Source organism: Achroia grisella, unplaced genomic scaffold (genome assembly GCF_030625045.1).
Source record: "Achroia grisella isolate CSIRO2021 unplaced genomic scaffold, CSIRO_AGI_Agris_v1 utg900, whole genome shotgun sequence".
Lineage (NCBI taxonomy): Eukaryota > Metazoa > Arthropoda > Insecta > Lepidoptera > Pyralidae > Achroia > Achroia grisella.
Window position 1 is genome coordinate 4,571,720 of NW_026713059.1, and position 21,987 is coordinate 4,593,706.

At 30.6% G+C, this 21,987-nt stretch overlaps 3 protein-coding genes across 3 annotated transcripts in view; 1 reads left to right on the forward strand and 2 right to left on the reverse strand.

The window, feature by feature from the left end:
* Positions 1–478: 478 nt before the first annotated feature.
* Positions 479–9,880, reverse strand: LOC131853249 (branched-chain-amino-acid aminotransferase, cytosolic). The gene is made up of 8 exons (XM_059204091.1): positions 9,460–9,880; positions 6,928–7,119; positions 5,963–6,172; positions 5,312–5,542; positions 4,631–4,814; positions 3,738–3,860; positions 2,700–2,854; positions 479–1,075 (listed from the first exon to the last, which is right to left on the reverse strand). Exons 1-8 carry the CDS (start codon positions 9,478–9,480, stop codon positions 887–889), a joined length of 1,305 nt encoding a protein of 434 aa, XP_059060074.1. The 5' UTR covers positions 9,481–9,880; the 3' UTR covers positions 479–886.
* Positions 9,881–11,450: 1,570 nt separating this feature from the next.
* LOC131853336 (succinate dehydrogenase assembly factor 2-A, mitochondrial-like) lies at positions 11,451–12,965 on the reverse strand. Its single transcript, XM_059204202.1, has 3 exons — positions 12,841–12,965; positions 12,618–12,754; positions 11,451–11,864 (listed from the first exon to the last, which is right to left on the reverse strand). Exons 1-3 carry the CDS (start codon positions 12,856–12,858, stop codon positions 11,594–11,596), a joined length of 426 nt encoding a protein of 141 aa, XP_059060185.1. The 5' UTR covers positions 12,859–12,965; the 3' UTR covers positions 11,451–11,593.
* A 234-nt stretch (positions 12,966–13,199) lies between these two features.
* Positions 13,200–21,987, forward strand: part of LOC131853358 (cytoplasmic dynein 2 heavy chain 1) — a 78,980-nt gene continuing 70,192 nt past the window's right edge. Inside the window, 15 exon segments of the mRNA XM_059204226.1 lie at positions 13,200–13,212; positions 14,917–15,050; positions 15,344–15,505; positions 15,602–15,701; positions 16,521–16,650; positions 17,262–17,395; positions 17,670–17,914; positions 17,994–18,093; positions 18,291–18,430; positions 18,881–19,102; positions 19,496–19,639; positions 20,351–20,569; positions 20,983–21,168; positions 21,246–21,374; positions 21,803–21,948. Of these exon segments, the coding sequence (XP_059060209.1) occupies positions 13,200–13,212; positions 14,917–15,050; positions 15,344–15,505; positions 15,602–15,701; positions 16,521–16,650; positions 17,262–17,395; positions 17,670–17,914; positions 17,994–18,093; positions 18,291–18,430; positions 18,881–19,102; positions 19,496–19,639; positions 20,351–20,569; positions 20,983–21,168; positions 21,246–21,374; positions 21,803–21,948 (2,204 nt within the window).

Genomic DNA, 21,987 nt, shown 5'->3' on the forward strand with positions numbered 1-21,987 from the left:
CAATGTACAGCATTGTGCAAAGCTGATTTTATTTATTTTTGCTTTTGATATATGCATATTTATTTATATATTTATTAATTCAAAAACCACCTATTTTATTATATAATTATACTTTGTCCATAAGTTATCAAATAGATACACCAAGTATCAATATCCGTAAGCGCTGAGATAAAACATGACAAGATACATACGTATGTCATCATACACTGTCTTCAAATTTTAGGAATATGTTCGAGTAGAACGGATTTATTTTATTTCCTTATGCTAAAAATATGATTACAATCACAGACAATAACTAAAAAATATTTAAGATGAATGTTAAACTATGATAGATACGACACAACCTGTTATACCTACCTATAATAAATGAAACAATGCAACAACATAACAATTGCAAGCGTCGTTTCATCCACAATAATTTTAAACTACTCGTACCTATATACATAATTATGTATACGCAGAATTATTTAATTTGATATGCCAAATAATTTTGGTTGTACCGTGGTTTTAAATAATTAAGCTTATGCATCAAAGTACAAACATTTGGTTACGACAATAGATAATTCATAAATTAAACATTTACATAGCGATATCAAAATAAATAATAATGTTAACATGATAACAATATAAAATTTTAAAATTAAGTGCTCCATATATAAAATTAATTGTATATACATACAATTATTTGCTCCATCATTATATGTAACCTTATATCATCAAATGTTATCAGTTCATATAACTTACTGTTCATACACAACGTTTTAGCCACAGAAATTCTTGTAATCCGTTCGTGGGGTGACATTATTGTTCACAGCACACAGAATCACTTATGTCACTTATGGAAAAAAGCGTTCGCAGTGTATTTTTCTTAAATAAGGAGCGAGCACTATGAGATGACTGTCGCATATGGGTGCTCAATGTGGCCATACTGTATCGCTAGCAATGTGTCTTTCACTCGCTGGAACACTGGTTGAGATTGTTTCATAGTTGGGATCCGGATGTCATGGTCTAGATATCCAACTCTGCTAATTGGACTAATCACTACGGCTGTACCTGCCCCGAACATCTCCAGCAACTGAAAATAAGATTAATTCAATAAATATAAAGGGGATAAAAAATATTTATGAAATACATGAGGAAAATAATTATGAAATGTACATTTTGTCCATTCTATATAAATAAATAATAGTGATCATATCGTACGCTTATCCTGAAAATATTTAAATTAAATAAAAACTTTGTCTGTCAATTTATATATGGCACTTCGGTTAAGGAAACACTGATATTAAATCCGAAATTTAACCCGGTGCCGGTAGACTTGACCTCTGCCATGTTGGGCTTAATTCCAACAAAATGCAGGCATGTCAGGTGTTCATTACCTCATTTGACTCTGACCTCCACATCTAGGATAACCATCGTGACGATATGTGTGAGGATATATCGATATTTGTTTAGTACTTTCATTGTTAGCAATACACACAATAGAATTACTTTCCTAACAAATACGTCTATTGTCTCTTATCTGTTGTAAAGACGATTTAGATTCAAAACATGATTACGCAACAAAACCTACTTCCCCCTAAGATGTACCGCAGTATAATTGCATTTATAATGACTAAGATTTTAACATATATATATTATATTATTATATATATTATATTATTATTACCTACGTCTTTTGGAGAATTAATATCAAATGCCTATGAATCGCAAGGGCGTAATCTTAATCACAAATAGTTTGCGGTCTATCATTATGCTAATTGTTTCACTTTAAAATAAAAAAAATATTTCTTATTGCATACTCTGCGCACAATGTTAACTTCTTTGTTTCCATTTTTTTTATTTCGATATAATAGTGAATATCGAGAAATAAAAATTTGTGAATTATGAATAATAATATAAAATATAGCTTATCTCGACTGATTCTTAAGTAAGTATATATATATATCGCTATAGATGTACTTTCGACTAAGTAACATCTTATTGGTGCGTGTACAATGTTTGTAAACATTTTACTTGTTGATAGGTACTTTTCTACAATCATATTGACAGTCCCAAATGTTTAAACTATACATAATAGATGTTTGATAAAGCGTGTTTGCTTATTATTACCTAATTATATGTGGTCAAACGCTTTTTTATACTGGCAATAGGTAGCAACTCTGCTTATTTTAAAACAGATCTCAAAAACTAGCTGTCGCTGGGAGAGTATGCAATAGCACAGATTACTCTGAGATAATATACAAGCTTCGAAAACAGAAAATTTAGTAAAAAAGAAATTATGCATTTTTAATGGGGTATTTGTATGAAATGTCTTCATTTTTGTTTTGATTGACGGTAAAATTCACTAGTTTCGGGGCGCGATGAAAAGGATTTGCTTTGCAATTATTCTGAGATCCCAGGTAGGAATCATCTTTCCTAATTATAGACTCTATTTAATAAACTTGATCGAATCTAGTTGTTTGAGTATCCTAGTTTGAGAACGCAGGTAAAGTATCTGTGTGAATTATCTCTGTAAATGGAAAGCACTAATTTATTTGTATTGTATGTTGTATTTAGTATCGGAATGTAGTTATATCATGAACACTATTTGTCACTACCGAATTGTTGTCGACTACGGCATAATGTCTACTCATTCTGTTCATTACATTTCGCAGTTTTAATATAAGATCCTAAATATTTATTTAATGTAAACTTACCCGTCCACTATTATTAAGTTCTATAATACGATTCATGGTCAGCACTTCTTCTTTGACAGTGAGATCCTCCCACTGGCTTGCGAGCTCGAGAATCGATCGACGCGTCACACCCGGTAAAATGAGCCCGTTTAATGGCGGTGTACTCAGTTGTTTATCTGAAATGTTACACATACATGTTTTTTTTAAATTCCATTTAACTACATACCTAATATATAACATGACTATGATTAAAAAGCTGTGATGTTACTGACCCTAATTGTTGCTTCAGATATAATCGAGAATTTACCGGTCACAGGGTCAAAAGACAACGTCGCGCCAGATAACGTGTTATAACAATATCGGCCGCTACATGGATATCATGTTATAAACCGTATGATTCCAACGCAAACCAATTAACATTTTATAAAATGTGTAGTCACGATAGTAATATCAATGTTTTAATAAACGTAACTTCTTGCATCAAGTTATCGATATTTATAGCAGTAAGTCAAATATCTATATTTTCTGAGATTGATTCTTATTTCTTCTTAAGGTAAATGTGAGTAGTCTTTAAAGAGATAGTCTTCTAAATTAACACAGATTTGGTTATTCTATTTTTTTAAATATTGCTTGAAGATTAAATACTAGTTGTGCCCGCGGTTTCACCCGCATGAAATTTATAGCTTGTTTTATTCTGATGTATAAGCTATATTACTGTAAATGTTCTTTAAAATCCGTTCAGTAGTTATTGCATGAAAGAGTATCAAACATTCGTGTATACTCACAAACTTTCTCGTTTATAATATTATTTTATAAGACTATGTAGGTACTTAATAGTGGTAAATGTAGGGATAATAAACAATGGCATGTAGCTATCAATAGGCATTAAAAATATGCTTGCTTTAACATGATATTGATAATACATATTGAATAATTGTTATACCGCATTATAAGATACGACGCTTATGTTGAGAAGAAAATCGGTTGTCTCAAGCGGCGTGTCGAAAATATGAGTAGAATATTTGGATAAGTAAATTAAAATAATTTTAAAATGTTTACCTCCATGTTCATTAACGTAGACACAAAATATGTTCATAGCGCCGACTTCAGTAAGCTCGTGCTCGGGTCCGAATAACCACAGTACTTGGTGATGGCCCAATTTTGCTGCACGAGCCGTTGCCTCTGCAAATATATACAATACCATTTTTACCACGTTGCCGAAGAAAGTAGAGTAAATTTACCCGTCCATTCTAAATATTCTAATTATAAATTCATGGTAATAAAACAGATACCATGGCCAATAAAAATACGTAAGAAAATTTTAGAAACTTAAAAGATAAACCCTTAGTTAACTAAGTAGTAGTTCTAGTATTTAAACACTTAACTAAGTAAGTAAATACTAGAACAACTTATTCTGCGATTATGATATATTGTAATTGCAGTATTGTATGCCTATGGTATATAACATTATTAGTATTATTATTATTAACTCATCTCCTACGTCACTGGCATACTGAGTAAACATATTTAGAGAAGAAATAGATAAATGATAATACAGTTATTTGGTTATGATTGATTACAAATAATAATAATAAATAACTGTATTTGATTATTATTTAATATGCATATTGTGGAGATAGGGTGTATAATATGTCAAGAGACAAAGAGATAATTCTTTCCCTCTTGATACATTATTTGATTCACTCGCTGAAATTCATTGCCTGCTTCCTATTATGATTAGGTAATATGTTTTCTACGGAAACATTTAATTCGTGCTGTAATAAATCGTTGTTGCAACGCTCTGGAACTCCACAACAATTTCGATATGACCCATCAATTAAACCTTTGACGATGACGCCAACTCATAAAATTCGTTGCTTATGTATAACAGATACGAAGGTTGCTTATAATATTATTATAGGTAATTTAAATGTTATAGATTGCTCGCTCACCTATGGTAGGTCCATAGTTGGAGCCAACTTTTCTGTTTCCCACTCCACCGGGGAAAGCCCGAACAACATTTGGATCGGCGAAAATTGATACTGCACCGTCACCGCTGGTTTTGTAATACGTGCTTACAGGGCTCAAAATGATGAAAAGCATAGCCGAATCTGGAGCCATTATTCCAAATGTTGGCTGTACAAGAAAAAAATGCTCTTTTCAAATACATGTAGTTTAACCGTGATAAATTTTATACAAAGATTTGCGTCACTCATTTCATCCTGGTACCTCTGTCTCACCCATTTAACTGTAAAATTTAAAATTTAATCTTGAAAGTTTTATATCGAACTAGATACCTAATCTAGAGACTAGTGATGAGATTACACTCAACCTCTGTAGAGCATTGAAGGACCTAAGGAATAAAACCAAAGTTGTTTACTACATTAACACGAAAACATATAATATATATATGTTTTATGCACCGTGTCGAAGTATATCAACAGACCTAATTATAATACAGTCACCACCCATGATGTGATATCTGAGAATTTGAAGATAATAAGTATTTGCTACTACTTATCATTCCTTACAAAAAAATTTATTCGTCACTGTTATTATTCACATTACAGAGAAAAAAGTATGCTCATGCGAACAAAAAGGGTTATCGAATGTAAATATTATTATAATCTTACCTCTGTGCCTATTAATGTCGGTCGTATATAAAGTGTAGAGGTTTCAGAGTGCGGTACCCACTCCTGGTCTATTTGGATTAGCCGCGACATGCATTTCACTAACTCGTCGCCGTCGAACATCGGGAGACCGGACCTTTGTGCTGCCAAATTCATTCTTTCCATATTCAAGTCTGGTCGAAACAATCGAATCTTGTCGTCTACTCCTCTATATGCTTTTAATCCTTCGAACAACTGCAATTAAAACGTACATTAATAAAAAAAAGATTACCAATATAGTTTCATTAAAAAATACCTTAATTTAATTAGTTGATAAGTCGCTACCTAAACAGTAAAATTAACTTTCAGTAAATAATTACGGTAAAAGAAAACTACGCTGGGCTCTGATTTGCCCTTTGGATCCAGAACTCTAGGAATAGAAATGTGTTATGCCATTCATATTGTAATCCAAGATATAAATTTGTTTATAGTATATTGATAACAAGACTACGTGAGCTCACTGTATTAAGATCAATAAGTTAATGTTAGTGTCTATATTTATATTTAAATAAGATTATGGAAACCACAGATATAAACTTAAACTTATTAAATAATTATTTGTCCATAAAAATAATTGTTCCCTATACTCAGTCACAATACGATATTTCAACATACTTGAACGGCGTAGTGTAGAGCTTTAGCAGCGGGATGAATGCTCAAATTTTCGAATGGTGTTATTTCTGGTTTCTGCCAACCACCAAGATCTTTGTGATAGTGTATTCTGAGCATGTGGTCGGTGAAGTATCGTCCAAAGCCAAGGTCGGTCACTTCAGGCTTGGGCTGAAGCTGATAGGGCGCGGCCAGCGTAACTTGCAGATCGTCATACTGTAACAATCGTAACAACTAATTGTTCACATCTCAAGTCTATGTATGACGTTAATCACGTGTTTATCAGCATGTTCTATACAAATAAATCAAACGCGTGGCAACTGACGCAGAGATCGAAACGCAGTTAGGTTGTAAACAACAACTTAACTCATTTGTTTGTTAAAATAAATCTATGAGTTCTAAATTGTTTGCAAATACAATTATTATTACGACAGGTTAGGTAGTCAATATTAATGTAGTCAAACTTACTAACGAAAAAAGTTTATTATTATTCGTAGTAAAACGGATTTCAATGAGCTTTTTGTAATCAGTGGGTACAAAGTACTTTCAATACGACCTGTATCGAAAGCACGCTTATTTTGTTATAATTAATAATATTACTGTCGGTAAGGGTCCATTTTTCGATTATTGTCGTTTCATCTTACAATAAATCTACTTGCATGCCTATCAGCAACAGAAATGTTATTATGAAATCACTACTCCGGTGCCATTTATATATAGTCCATTTTATCTAGTGCGTGAACAAAAATTCAAAACAATATATAAAAAATATTTATCATTGTTACTACTGAATAATAATATATATACATAAACGTGTGAAATTGTCGATCACATAATACGATGTAATAATAATATAAAATTATGGGTACCTACCACCTACTTAAAGCTAATAAACATGTTGGAAGCTATCAGTCAACGAAGATAAACATTTAACGCATTCACATGTTTGGATTAATGTTTATTTGCGTTACCTTGAAAGAAATTTCTGGGGTGATTTGTGGACGTGGGTTGACGGAAGGTGTAGCTGTGTTCACAGGGGACGCCACGTGCTCAGGTGGTGTTTGCGTTGCACTTTCTTCCACCTCCTTGTAACGTAGCGAGGAGCTACACCTACGAACTGTTTGAAATTTGTGCTGATTCTCGAACACCCATTTAACGAACATCTGTAAATACATTATGAAGTTATTTCGTGTTATATTAATTTGTGATTGTCCATGTTACGAGTGAGAAGAATTGAGGTGAACCGTGACCTCACTTTAAAACGTATCAGGAAGTTCAATCCGATTATATTTGTTTTATGCACACTACTCTAATTATAATTTTGATGAAAAAAAGACGATGTTTTGTGCATCATATAGTCAGTATGTAAATTATTATAAAACCTATTAGAATATGTGTCTACTTATCTAAAATTAAGAAAATTAGAAGTCCGATAATTATTGACAGTAAGATATACATTACATACATTTTTAAACTGAGATGGCAAGAATGGAGACACATAAATAAAACTATTAGGCCAAATTAAAAACTTATTTTATCAGGATCCGACGAGCGAAACATTAAATACAGCTGACCTCTGTACACTATGTATTGTATGGAGTCGCCTTTAACTATAATTATGTAAGTACCTACCTATGTATATAGAGATTTGTGTATTATAAGGTGATCATAGTTAAAACATATTTTAGATTTCAGACATGTTAATTCCAAAAAAAAACAAAACAAACCGAATAAAAATCATACATAAATTATACGGAAATAAATTTATCGATAGAGGAAATAAATATTGAATATTATACAGTATTATTTATTACTCAAGGTGTCAGTCGAGTAAAAATCAACCAAAGAGGAATTTTATTCAGCTCTATACTACACGTACGACTCACATACGACTGCATTAATAGAAGAAAAATGTGGCACAAATTTCACGTATGATGTATTTTTCCTGTTTTATGAAAACTGTCGTTAAGAAATTTCTGGATTTTTACAAATACAAATGCAAATGATTTCGTTATCTTAATTATAATTATTATTAAGAATTAATCTGGTACTTTAATTGACTGGTAGTTAATATCATATTAATAATTCTTACTTTTTAAGGTATTATAATTACAGATACTTAATGTATGTCTTTTAAGACTAGCTGACACCACGACCCCATACGTACCCGAGTGCAGTGGTATTCCGTATAAAAAAATTAAATAAAATTTAAATAAAACAAACACTGGACTTAATTGAAACTCACTATAATATTTTAGTCAATACCGCACCTAGTTAAGCCGTTTCTGGGATTAAAGCTTACAAACGCACAGACAGAAACTTTAGAATCGATTATTTTGGGTCATATTAAGTTAATGAATGCTCCCAATAATAGTTTTTTTTTCATATATTTTCCATTTGAAGACAATGCTTAGTAATCATTTTATTAGATATATGTATCCAAAGAAATAATAAGCAAAATTTTAACTTCCTAGCGTCCTAGCATGTGGGATAAACAGTCACATATGTAGATAAGTATTAAAACAGGTAAAAACTTATTAAGTAAAAAACTATGCTTTGTGGCATTTTTTTATTGAGTAAATTTGTGTGCTCACAAAAGTGGAAAAAGGCCAAAGTTAAAATTGAATGAGATGATGAATATATGGTGTTTATTTTATCATCATCATCATCATCATCATTGCCTTGCCTTTATTCCATTATTTGGGGTCGGCGCAGTATGTCATTCTCTTCCACTGCTCTCTATCAGTCGTCATATCTAAACATACTCTTCTTTTATTCATATCATCTTTCATACAATCCATCCATCTTTTCTTTTTATTTCGTGTTTATTATTATTTTATTCGTGTTTATTTTATAATATACCTAAATATATATATCTCATACCAATTGAATTTTTCTATTACCTGGCTGCAAAGTTAGATTTGGTAACTAACACCGTAGGTAGTATCAAGTATTGCATATACCTAAAATGATTATACCAGTGATAGATATGTGATATAAATTTATTTTTATTAAAAAGGTAGGTATTAGGAAGATATATGTATATGTACTACTTTTATAGCAAGATAAGAAACCGTGTATAAACCACAGAACAGGATTTCTGTTCTGAATTGTGGTATACACAGTGTCAACAAATTGATATACCTACATTGGTATGCCTGCTCAGTGGAAGATGATGAATAAGGATCAGTTAGCCCATCATGGTAAATTCACCAGAAAGTGACTATGATGGTTTCCAAGGGAACCGCATGGAACATTACCTATATACAGGTACAATGGTAGCAATTGAGTCACTAGTATATTACCTATAATCCTATAATAATACCTGTTTTTAATATTTATATAGGTAAGTACATATAGTTGTAAATAAATTCAAGGCAAATCGCTCTAGAATTTTAGTGCAAAAACAGAAAATAATTCAAGGCGAAGATTACTTTTAAAAATCTTTGACATTTTTTTAAAATTAATATTTACTATTGTATTATTATTCCACTAAGACTTACCTGGCCACGATACATCGGCATTTTTATGTCACTTTCTTATATTTCACTTCGGAAATTACGAAAAATATTTAAATTTAACTTTACAAATTTTTAAGTCTCTTCTATGTAATTGTAGGTAGGTATATATAATGAGATCCGATAATAAAAAAATATCGACCACTATTCCAATTGTAGATACTTCATTCACAAGTCGCAGAGCGTCAACTGGCTTCACTGAATCTGAAGCACAAACATATAACGACATATGATAAGATATTGCCGGACTGACCCTGCTGCTGTGTTAATTGGGAATGACGTAGCACATCTAATTCAAATCAAAATAAAATATTGATTAAATCGATCAAAATATTTTTATAGATAATTATTTATTGGGCGGAATGATGTGCGTAGATACGACGTAGATGTACAGTTCTACGAGTGTTGGACGCAACCGAGTGGCAGCGAGCTCTGCTGCGTCGTTCCTCGTCACTCGTGGTGTCACCGTAAGGTCGACTGAAATGTCTGTATTAGGTCGCTGAGCATCCACTGTTCATACACATTTAAATAAATATGGTAATACCAGAAGCGTTTCAATGCTTATTTACGCACACTGGTATGGGGAACAATTTACATTACGATTTATTCTGCATAATAATGGGTTAGTTATTTGGACTGATAAAAGAGTAGGTTCCCCAAAAACCAGCATGTTTATTTTAGGCATCTTAGTTTTTCTTTTGAAAACGATAATACGTAACGGTGACGGGTAGATACTTACAAAATAACTAATAAATAGAGCCATTATAATTCTAACAGTTGTTCTCATACAGGTTGTTTTTACAGTTTGTTATCCAGTAGATTGTAAGAAATGAAATAGTACTGGGACTGTTTGTACTTTTACAACTTACTAAATGTTACGCGCGATTTCGTCTGCGTGGAATTTAAGTTATTTTTGTTAAAATGTCTAAAATAAAAGTGGCTTCAGTTATTTCTTATAACATTAGCTATCTGCGGGTGAAAATCTCATCAAAATAGTTCCAGCCATACAGAGATTAGTAAGAACAGACAGATTTTTTATTGACTTAAATATTTTCGTAGGCATTTAGTGAAAAGCTGTTAATTTGAAATTCCAAACAAAAACTTCAATTTAATTATTTGTACGTATAGACAAGTAGGTACTAATAGAGTCTTACCTATTTCTACCCTAAGTCAGCATTGCGCGCAATGTCGTTGCCGTTTTCAAATTAACTAATACGTAACACAAGAATAATACTTAAAAAGGGTACTGAAAACTTAGGCATAATGTAGGTTCACATAATATATCTCCTGAGATGACAAAACCACCTTTAACGTATTGGAGGCATTAAACACTCTTGCAGACAATCTCACTCAGGCGCTAGAATAACGCAATAATTAATTCTGCACCAATAACACTTCTATTGATGTCAATGAATGTAATTGTCTAATTTATAATATAATATATGAATTTAATTTTGGTACCAATTAAACAATTTTCTTTCTTTCTTTCTTTCTTCTTTTAATGAAGCCAACCCAAAAATATTACAATATACACAAAAAAAAAGCAAAATAAAATTATATTTTCGTTCTTATGGGCACCAGATTTTTTTAATACCACAATAGTAGTAAACTAGCATACAGCTTATTCAACAGTTATATGGTTACCATAACCTATTGATGCCTGAAAAACCAGGGAGTGTCACATGCAGTTGGTGACTCTGAAGAAACCTTAATAAAATCTTTTTGGAGGATCCACACTATAATCTCAGAAGAAAATATCGCAAAGTAAGCATTACAGTGTTGCAATTTAATTGAACATGGCCAACAGATGTAAATTAACATACATATATATATATATAAATATCCCCTATATATTCACATATTACAATATGTTTCAAAACATTTGTTGTTAGTTAATATGCTATGTTGACAACCCCATTCAAATTTAATTATAAATTTTTGCAAATGAAGTACTTGAACGATATTAAAAATGATTAAATTTTGTAATACAAAATTAAAGACTTTAATAATATAAACATAAATGAAATTTACAATATACCATTTTCTAATAATTTATCTATCAATATTTATATGAAAGACTGCATATTATCAGTAAAATAAATAATAAGCATATTTCTCTTCAAAGTAATTCAGGCTGACGCAAAGTCACTCTTTCTTCATTTTTAGCGTGTTTCTTTAATAGATTCATAATTTCATTATCAAATTCTTGAGGTGTGGGTTTCTTTTCAACAATCCAATGAAATATATCCCAATCATTTGTCGGTGAATTGATAAGATGGTCGTACATCTTGGTTTGCTCCTCATTGAATCCATCCAAGTATTTTTTAGCGAATGTACTCAAAAGAAGATCATTTTCCAACATTCCTCTTTTGCGAGACTGGTAGTGAAGTCTGAAATAAGAGAGTATTTCTTTTAATTAATTTATTAGCATCCAAAACAGATTACCATACAGTACAAGCATTTGTTTAAAAGCATGTAATTGGTACAAAAATGGATTGTAAACTAACTCTATGTATACTTAGAAGCAAAATAATTTAGCTAGCTTCTATAGATGCACACAATATATGCTAGATAAGGCAAAACAAGTACAGTAAGTAAGAAATTATAAAGTACTATGAATAATTTTAGATTTTTAATAAATAATAATTTTTTTAACTGAAATTTACATAAAAATAATACAATGTTAAATATAATTTTACAGTATTTTAATTTCACAGTTCAACTTCAACTGTCTCCGAAACTGAATCAGTGTAAAATCTAAAATAGGTATCTGTATTCAAGACAAAAACTTCATTGTATTTAAATTGATTAAGAAAGGATATAATTAAAAGACTTTATTTGTTTATTGGCCACAATCCATATAGTAATAATAAAAATAAAAAATTCATTTCGACGTTTTTCGTAACTGAGTTGTTTATATATAACTGATCTTTCGTCACCATCATTTTGTGTGTTCAACAAAATGATGGTGACTTCAAATCTAAATTACCTGTTATAATGACTTGTATGATTGTTATCAGGACCATGCCATAATCCAGTGTACTTTTCGTTTTCATATTTGAAATAACAGCAGAAATAGATATATGCATAAATAGATATTTCTAAAATAAACTTTGGATGGAAAGTATGCAAATTCTACATACCTAGCTTTACGTTTCTCCAAAGTTTGGGGTTTATCTATATCATAAACAGGAATTTCTAAGTAAGTAGTATCCAGAGGTTTCGTAGTATCGCTATAACATGCTATACCTTCAAGTTTTTTTATTAGGCTAGTAGAAACCTGAAAATATTTTTAAAGTATATGTCATGAGTGTTAATGTGTTGGATTAGAAAATCAAAGGCATCAAATTCTATTGAACTACTCACTAATCGTAGCCGCAACATATTGTTTATAATCCTATAAATTAGAGCAATAGTGTTTTTTATAAGCTCAATTTAATTACGAACAAAAATAATAATATTTTAAGAAATTGTACGTCAATATTAATTTAACTGACGTGCTGACATTGATAGTTTGAAAGAACTAAACTTGTCGGGTCTGTCTTGTATCCAGAACCATAAAATATTAATAAATATTAAAAAAAAAGAATGAGTTTTAGTACAAAAAATCTATACTGATATTGTTGTTTTATAATTTGCTTGCCTTATTCGGACAGGCGAAGGACACGACCCAAATGCCTAGTCACTAACATCTTGTAGAAGAAAGCCTAGAAATTATATAAGACATGCATCTGGAAGGTATTAATATATCCTACATGATAAATGTAATATCATTTATTCACGCAAGAACATACATTTTAAAAAGTATTAAAGTTAAAGTATATACAAGAATGAAATTCTGTTTCACAAATTACCAATTTGAAATCACGGTAAAATTATTAGATCGTTTGACACTAAAGTTAAAATGAACATTTGATAATGTCCGTTTTAACTTTAGTGTCATCAATGTCATGTAATATATTAAAGTATTATGTACTGTTAATAATGATATAAGTATTATGTATTGTTACCTTTGAATATTTTATATTTTCCAAGATATCTATTATACCCAATTAGTGCATTTTGAAACTGCTTAAAATATGTGATTCCAAGATCATTAAATAAAAATAATTGTGGTTTCCATAGTAACGGGTTTGTTGTGACAGTTGTGATTGTGAGTTAACTAAACGAGTAACCAAAACACCGAAACTTAATTTATTGATTAATTATAGTATGAAGTATGTTATTTTCTTTTAATAAACTGCATGTGTACACTAAAGAAAATAAATGGAAATAAAGATTACGGTCATCACTTTGATAGACTAAAGTAGATTCACTTCTAATTGTAGTCTTGTAGTTTATATTATCACATCTAATAAAGATTCAATGATATTGAAATATGTCTTCTGCACGAGAATATATAATATATATTACAGGTAAGGGAATAAGATGGAGTATTGCCACCTCAATGTTTAATAAATGTTATCGTTGATGTATTTTTGCAAGGGAGTTATTCTTACTTGCCTATTTTTAAATATGGGCAAATGAAATGTGCTTTCAGTATAACGTTAATATATATACTTCTTACTACCTACCCCGGAGATTATGGCTTTGAGTATATTTTTTAAAAAATTGTAAACTAATGACTTATTTAAGTTCTATTACTTGAAGTCTATGAAGAAAACATTGATATTTCTGAATTATTAATTACTTTTGTGGGCTGGCAAGAAATTACTAAATTTATATAATTAATTTATAAGAGGTTTTATAAATTAATATTTTGCTGTAGAAGCTACAAACACTTTCTTACTATTATAATAAAAAATACAATTGTAGTGATAGTTTAATGTCAATCTTATTATAGTATTAATATTTTAGTTCACTATGGTAGCTGTATTTATTGAAAAATATTCAAATTTGTTTTGTGGTTTAAGAAATTAACAGACAATAATATGTGTTCAGTAACATAATACTGTCTCTTTAGATCAATGAATTTAAATCTGTATTATTATGAATATATATCTGTATATATATTATTAAGTTATAACTTGATCATGTATAAATGAATATGTACATTTAACTTTTTTTAAGTAATTTTAATGGCATACAAGCTTACTGATCACCTGATGGTTTTACCTTGTAGTACTAGTGTACTGCCTTATCTCCCCCTCTAACCAAAATACAGCTTGCAAAGCTAACCAAAATATTCCTTGTAGACTGAAATAGCCACTCAAAGAAACAATTGTTAATCTCTATGGCCTGATAGATAATGCTATGGATAAAAAAGTGTCTTGGCTATAGTATGACACCAACACCATGTAATACAAAATGAATATTAGATGAGTATCTAGGAAAATAGATTACAATTTTTTTTTTTATCATATAAACACAAAAAATTATGGTTACTCAAATTATTACTTTAAATTACTTATACCACATAATATAAAATTGTAATATTTACAGAGCACTATCACAGTAAATCCAAATTAATAGTAAATGAAAATAATGAACAGGAATTAGCAGATTTCTTGCAAAATTCACATACATTGTTACTGCAAGGGATTGCAGATGGAAATACTTTGGTATTTAATACAAAGGTAAATCATACTTATAAATAGCAAGATTAATTTAAGTGAAATTTTAAAAGAAAGTGTTTAATATAAATACAAATATTAGTAATGTATAACTAATATTATAAATGCAAAGTATTTGTAATCTTTTTACAACTAAATGGCTGAACAGATTTTCATGAATTTTGGTATGTAGCAGACTATGTATCGAGAACAGATATAGGGCACCTTTTATAATAAAACAAATGAAGTAGGGTAACAGCCAGTTATTTATATAATTATATTTTTTGTGTTGTATTTTGTAACAAATATTTTTTCAGATATGTATTACCAAAAATAAGTCTGTAATTTTCTATAAAACATATCCACAAGATTTGCTGCATGAGGAATCCATAAAATATATCAACATTTTAACATTAACAAACAATGTTCCTGAATCATTGTATCACATCTTACAACAAGTTTCACCATTATTAAATCTAGTAAGTAGAAATTATTTCAAAATGATGAAAAATACTTTATAATAAGGCCATGAAAATGATTTGAAAATAATATTTAATACCTAATATATTTTTTAGGAAAATGACCTTTATTCTAATAAACTAAAAAAGGTACTCTTAGAGCTGGAGTTTAATCTGCGGCAACTTTCTTATGGGAAAAATGACAAAACACTGAACTGTGAGTATTTATTCTAATAAGTATGTAAATAATATACACCTTTGAACTTCACAATACTAGGTTTCAAAATATTTTTTGGAAGACATTTTGATTCAAATGATTCATGATAATAAATAATTAAAACAGAATAATTTTAATTCATAAAATGTTAAATAGTAAAATAATATTGCCTCATATTTAATTTTAAGAAACAAATATTTCAATCAATCGGTACAAATGTCAACCCAATGATATAAAAAAAGTATATGGTTGGTATATTGCTAAATAGCCGATTATGCTGATAAATGTTTGTAATATTCTTCTATTGTAATAGTTTGTTCAATAAAAGCAGTTTTGATACAATTCTTAACAAATTTTACTATTTGGTATCCATTCAGGTTAAATTTAGATCGAGCACACACACACACAGTGTACAATCGGCAGTTGGTCCAATTTCAACTTACCGCAATACCTACATTCACGCTCTTGACGTATCTATTTGTTGAGTAATTCTTTAGAGTTGGAGAATCGATTAAACCGATCAGCCAACCAGCAACTTAGCAGCAATTCATTCAAATAATTTGGTAATGTGAGTTAGATTATTAAATTATTTTAATGAATGTGTTGCCAATTGCTAAGTTCAGAGATGCTTGTCGTAGTAAAAATTACTACAATTTGTTTGAAAACTAAATACGTCTCTATTATGATGTCACTTACGCTACTTTAAATTAAACCCACTTTTGCTACAAGGTTTTACATAGAAACTATAAAAGAATATTGTCCAATAGGTTCTCCACACATTGATTTATTATATCTTATTATAGAAATAAATATTTTTAGTCATCGTGTCTATTGAGGATGAAGTGGAATACTGGAATATGCTTGCTCGTAAGGAAGGTAGTTCAAAGAAGGAAAAAGAGTCTGCATCGACTATTTGTGAGTTCTTTGAGGACATTTCAGAGGAATTAAGGTAACTATTAGGAATTTGCATTCCCACATAGATACTGGTATAAAAAACTACAGATAATATAAAAGTCTACAATGAAAATATTATCTACCTAATTAAGATCTGCCTCTAGATCCTAAATCATTCTAGTAATATTAACCCACAATAACCCATCGAACCACCACTTGACGTAATGCGGTGTGCTAAACCTTGCTCGTAACTGTTAGGTTAATTTATTTGCGATCGAAACGGGATCATGAGGTATACCAGCGAATATCTTTTTACAATCTTATAAAAGATCTTGGCCTGTCTAGAACTGCAGTAAGTTCTATACTAAAATGCGTATCTAAAGCAGCACTATCAGCTCCTAGCAGATTTGGCTGGGCAGGGATAGAAACACGAACTGTGAAGATGAGAGTTGACGTACGTCGGCAAGTGGTCCTTTAACTAACTTACACACGGGTCACCAATTCAGGAAACTGCTTAGAGTTTCCCTCCCTGCCACACGATGGGCGGCTCCAACCGTGTGAATCTATGGAATGCTAAGAAGTTTGTCTCTCTTATTTCAAAACGTTATGACTATATTTTTTAAATGATTTTTAATTGTGTGTTGTTAAATCGATTTTATATTGCAGGTCAATTCAATCCAGCGCTACAACCGAAATTCGTGAAATCACAGAAAATATTGGTGGTTTATTGGACGACGTGTGGCGCTTCACAACATTACTCTACCCACAAGATAGAATGATGCATATATTTGATGTTATTGGTATGTTTATTAGATAACGATGTTTAAAATCGTATTTTTCAAAAGTCATAATCATTTTAAAATAATATTAGCATTCTGAAGTCCTTCTCTATGTAAACTATTACCTGAGTGTGTTAAATTTCATATTCCGTCGTCCGTGCAATTTTCATCAAAAGGGGTACAACATTTTTGCTTCACATATAAATATATAAATACTTAACAAAACAAAACGGGCATTTAATTTTGATACTTTTGGTAATGAAATTTGTTAGTCCAAATTATTTGTTTTTCACAGGTCACACACTTTGCACCACTATTCAAAAGAGTTGCACCAATCTTGAATTATGGAAAATTCAGTGTGCATCTAAAGAAAATGAGATCTTGATACATCTATCAGAAAGTGTTAAAATTATACAAACCTGGATTAGTGCATGTCAATCACTAACAGAAACTTATTGGGCGAATTATGCACTTCATACTTGGAGTGGAAAGGCTTACGTATCACCATTTTGTTTGAATTTTCTGAATAGACTTAAAGAGGTGAGACAAACTCATAAAAAAGTTAATATTATATTTTATTTAATCTATATTATTAAGTTATGTTTGTATTTTATTACAGATTTATCAAGTACGATCTACGTATTCCCAATTAAATAAGCTTTTGACCAATAATGAGAAAAATGATCTCAAAACCCACATATTATTTGAATCATTTGAAAGTAAGTAATTTTTTCATATCTACCTAACTACCCATTGAATTAAAACGGAATCATTAATTGTCATTAAGAAATTAACTTTAATACATTTATCAATGAATCTTCGTTGGCAATGATTGGGCATATGTTTTCTTTTTTGTTATACTTTATTCTAAAAGCAAGTTTCTAGCTTTCAATAAAAAATGTATTTACACATTTAGGTGTCAATGTCTGGTTATGTAACGGTCCAAATCAAGCTTGGGAATCTGCTATGGCAAAATTTTCGGCAGCGTTGCGACCAGCTGAATCCAAAATAGCTGAAAAGTTGAAACCCAGGCTTCATAATACATCGACTAAACAGGTAGATATATTTAGACGGATCTAATAAAATAGTTTTCACAAACGACATTTAGTTTTAATCTATTTTGTAATGGGAATACAATCAATTAAAGAAGATAATGAATTATTTGTTTGTTGTTTAAAATACTTGCACTGTGATGAAATTTCTCAATGCTCCCGAATAATACAAAAAGACTAAAATAATATAAGTCCTTGGGTGAGCTTATCACTATCATGCTGATATTTAATAATACATTGTGTAAAAATAATTGATATGACATAATTGTGATGTTTATTTCAAATGCAAGTAATGGCCAGTAATATTGATAGCAACAGAGTCCTCTGTTTATTCTTTCTTCAGGGTTATATTTGCATTATAAATTTAACGATGAAAAAAAAAAATTGATATGTGCAGAGTAATCTGTATGTCTACGTAATTACATTTATAATTAATTAAGTTCTGTGTTTTCAGATGCTGTATGAATTTATGCGTTATAAGGCTTTGATTGAAAGACCTCTTGTAAAACGCGCCCTGAACAATGAATTGGATACATTTGTTTCGTCGCTATTCACTATGCTGAAGACAATACAAAGTCAACTAGACTCAGATGAAACAGATGTCAAAATGTACCAGCCTCCCGAAATGTCACCTATCGTGCAAAAAGTCCAGTGGGCTAAACAGATGGAGTCTAAAGTAAAGAAACTTATGAATACTATATATATAATAAACAAATTGTTTTAGAGATAAACAATATTAATCTATTCTTAATTTGACCAGAGACTTTAACAATAAATAAAAGAGTATATATGCGTATGTTTGTCAAATACATGGTAGTGTGTTTTTTTATCTAATGTATTCTTTATGCATAATAAAAAAAAACAGTATTCTACACTCTGTCCCTATACAAATTATAAACATGCGAAATTTCATACTCCTCCAAAGTCTTTGCTTCCCCTATTAATATATGTAGATTTGTAGTGAGTAATTCTATTATCAAAAAGTGGATGTAATAATCTAAATTTGAAAGGATACTAAATAAATGTACGTACGACTAAAATATATTTAAACCATTCAATATTATTTTAGGTAAAAGATATTCAAGCATGCGTTGAAAATTATCTAAATGACTATGAAAACAGTATTGAATTGTCTAAACTATGTGTCCACGTGCTGAAAGACCTCAAAGATTTGTATACACAACTACACGAAGAATGGTGCAGAGACTTACAGGTATTTTGATAGTCCTCTAATGGTCAAGTATACGTTATACTTATTGTAAGATTTATACTTACAAAATATTTCTTTTATAACATTTTCTTAATAAAATACTATATTTTCTTAATAAAAATATATTTATGGGCATGTTAACGATATATTGTTTTATACATTCCAAAAATAATCAATTGTGAATATGGATTATTGTTGCTCAGGTGTTACTATTTTTTTTGTATAATTTAATGGCATGACTTCAGACAGGACTGATGGTAAGTGGTAACTGTCAACTGTATACATGAAAAGTATCTACTATTAACATGACGTTATTATGTTATGCTCGCTCATACATTGCCATCCAGACCTCCATATCCTGTAACTTCACGCATGATACTAGAAATTGTATCCGATGAATAAATTTATGTCTTTTTTATTTCTGTCAGTAAATTGTAATATTATTGATGAAGCATTAAAGTAGATTCGTGCGAAGTATTGATGGAGGTTTGTTACTCTGTTACGAAAAACTACTAAACGCATTTTGATAAAACTACAGTAATAAACCTAATACATTATAATTATACATAGGCTATGATTGTAATGTATATTATGTAAATTGGATTAAATATAATGATAAACGTCAAGTAAGTATGATGAAGACGCATTTGCGCGGGTCATCTAGCGTTTTTTATTACTGTATCTATTAAAATTATTTTATATGTTTCTTTTGAGGCCCAAGTTAAGAGCGGGTCACTGCAGCTGTCACTGGACAAGCCGGTGGTAGAGTTTTGTAGTAGCAGTCGTCTCATGGTCGTAAACTTCAACCCGCGGCTGGTGTGGGCGGAGCAAGAGGCTCGTGCGCTGGCTGCGTGCGGACTGCCGCCACCGCCCGCCGCCGCCGCTCTCGACGCGCTCGCAGCCGCCCTAGTACACGCACGCGCTCTCCAGCAGGTACGCTGTTGCAGGATACCAATACGATTGTTTGGGGTTATAGTAATAACAATAATAATAATAATATTAATTTGTCTCAAACAAAAACTAATACAATTGTTGCCCATACAATAATAAAATTTAAAACTAATGAAGGAGACAATACGGTCTATAACTCAGTATAGAATAGTATAGAATTGTTTGTAATGTGGATTAACCAATTCATTAAAGTTCTCGTGTCGCCCTCGTTTAAAAAGTGACCGACCTATCTACTTTCATCACATTGTATACTTTACTACATCACACTCAAAAGTACGTTTGGAACAAAGTTTTTTCATAGGGGAAAATCATTTCTATTATTTTTATTGCATGTATAGTTTATGACGTATGTAATAGATGCAACACGTTCAGTAATTAATAATAATTGATTGAAGGTGGCATCATTCCACAATACACTGGGCGAGCGCATGATTCCGTCGACGCGACCGATGATGTTGCAGGCTGCACTTGACTTATCTGCACTCGTACAAGACCAAAAATCTGTTTACTGGAATGACGTCGATCAGTTAGCAAGTTACACAGATAAATTAAAGAAAATTGTCCTAAAACTCGAATCGCAGGTAGGTATGGGATCTATTCAGAGAAAGCGATATCTCACAATAGAAAATGATATTTGAAAACTTTATTTTATTTCCAGAATTCATATTTAACAAGTCAGCATGTAGCTATACGGAGCATTATCGAGAAGCTTCTAGATACGGAACTTTTGTCGCAGCAATCCGAATGGAAGAAGTCTATAAAGGACATTAGAGACATAATAGACAAGGCATGTATTCTTGAAAAATATATCTACTAATTATACTTAAACCACTATTAAATAACAAAGTCTTGATTATCTTGGTTTTTTTGTCAATACTCTAAACCAGTTGTTACTAGTAAACTAGTTGTTGCGCAAACATAAACTTAATAAGTTTTTAAATATAATTCCAATTGCAGTATTTATTTGTCTTATCGATCTTTGGAGGCAACGGAACGTTACACACATGTTATTATTAATATTGTTAAAAATTTAAGTCTTACTAATCATAACATTTGTAAGACTGTTAATTTAAGTAATCGCATATTTACCAATATATTTTTCATCTATCAATATAAATCCAACTAAACTATTAGATACAAAATATATTACATCACTTTTTTAGTTAGTCATTTGTCACAGACAAGGTTTAAACGTTGCCGTAAATATATTTATAGGTTGAATCTAACGGATACAGGAATACAGAACTGTGGAGATCGCATTGGGATTGGCAACTGTACAAAGTGTTGGAGTGTCAGTACATAAAGACATTGCTTTCACTACATAAACACTTCCCCCAAGTAAAAGTAGATTTAGTACTGCGGTAAGTAATTGAAAAATACTTTTTAAAACTTTTCAACGA

Bases quoted from the DNA above. Each gene is read 5' to 3' on its own strand.
- LOC131853249 (XM_059204091.1), bottom strand. From the start codon at position 9,480: ATGCCGATGTATCGTGGCCAG. The intron at 4,815-5,311 runs GTAAGATTATAA...TTTCTTGTACAG, and splicing joins CGACATTAATAGGCACAGAG to CCAACATTTGGAATAATGGC. The intron at 3,861-4,630 runs GTGAGCGAGCAA...ATATATTTGCAG, and splicing joins CAACTATGGACCTACCATAG to AGGCAACGGCTCGTGCAGCA.
- LOC131853336 (XM_059204202.1), bottom strand. The intron at 11,865-12,617 runs GTATGTAGAATT...CTCTTATTTCAG, and splicing joins TTGGAGAAACGTAAAGCTAG to ACTTCACTACCAGTCTCGCA.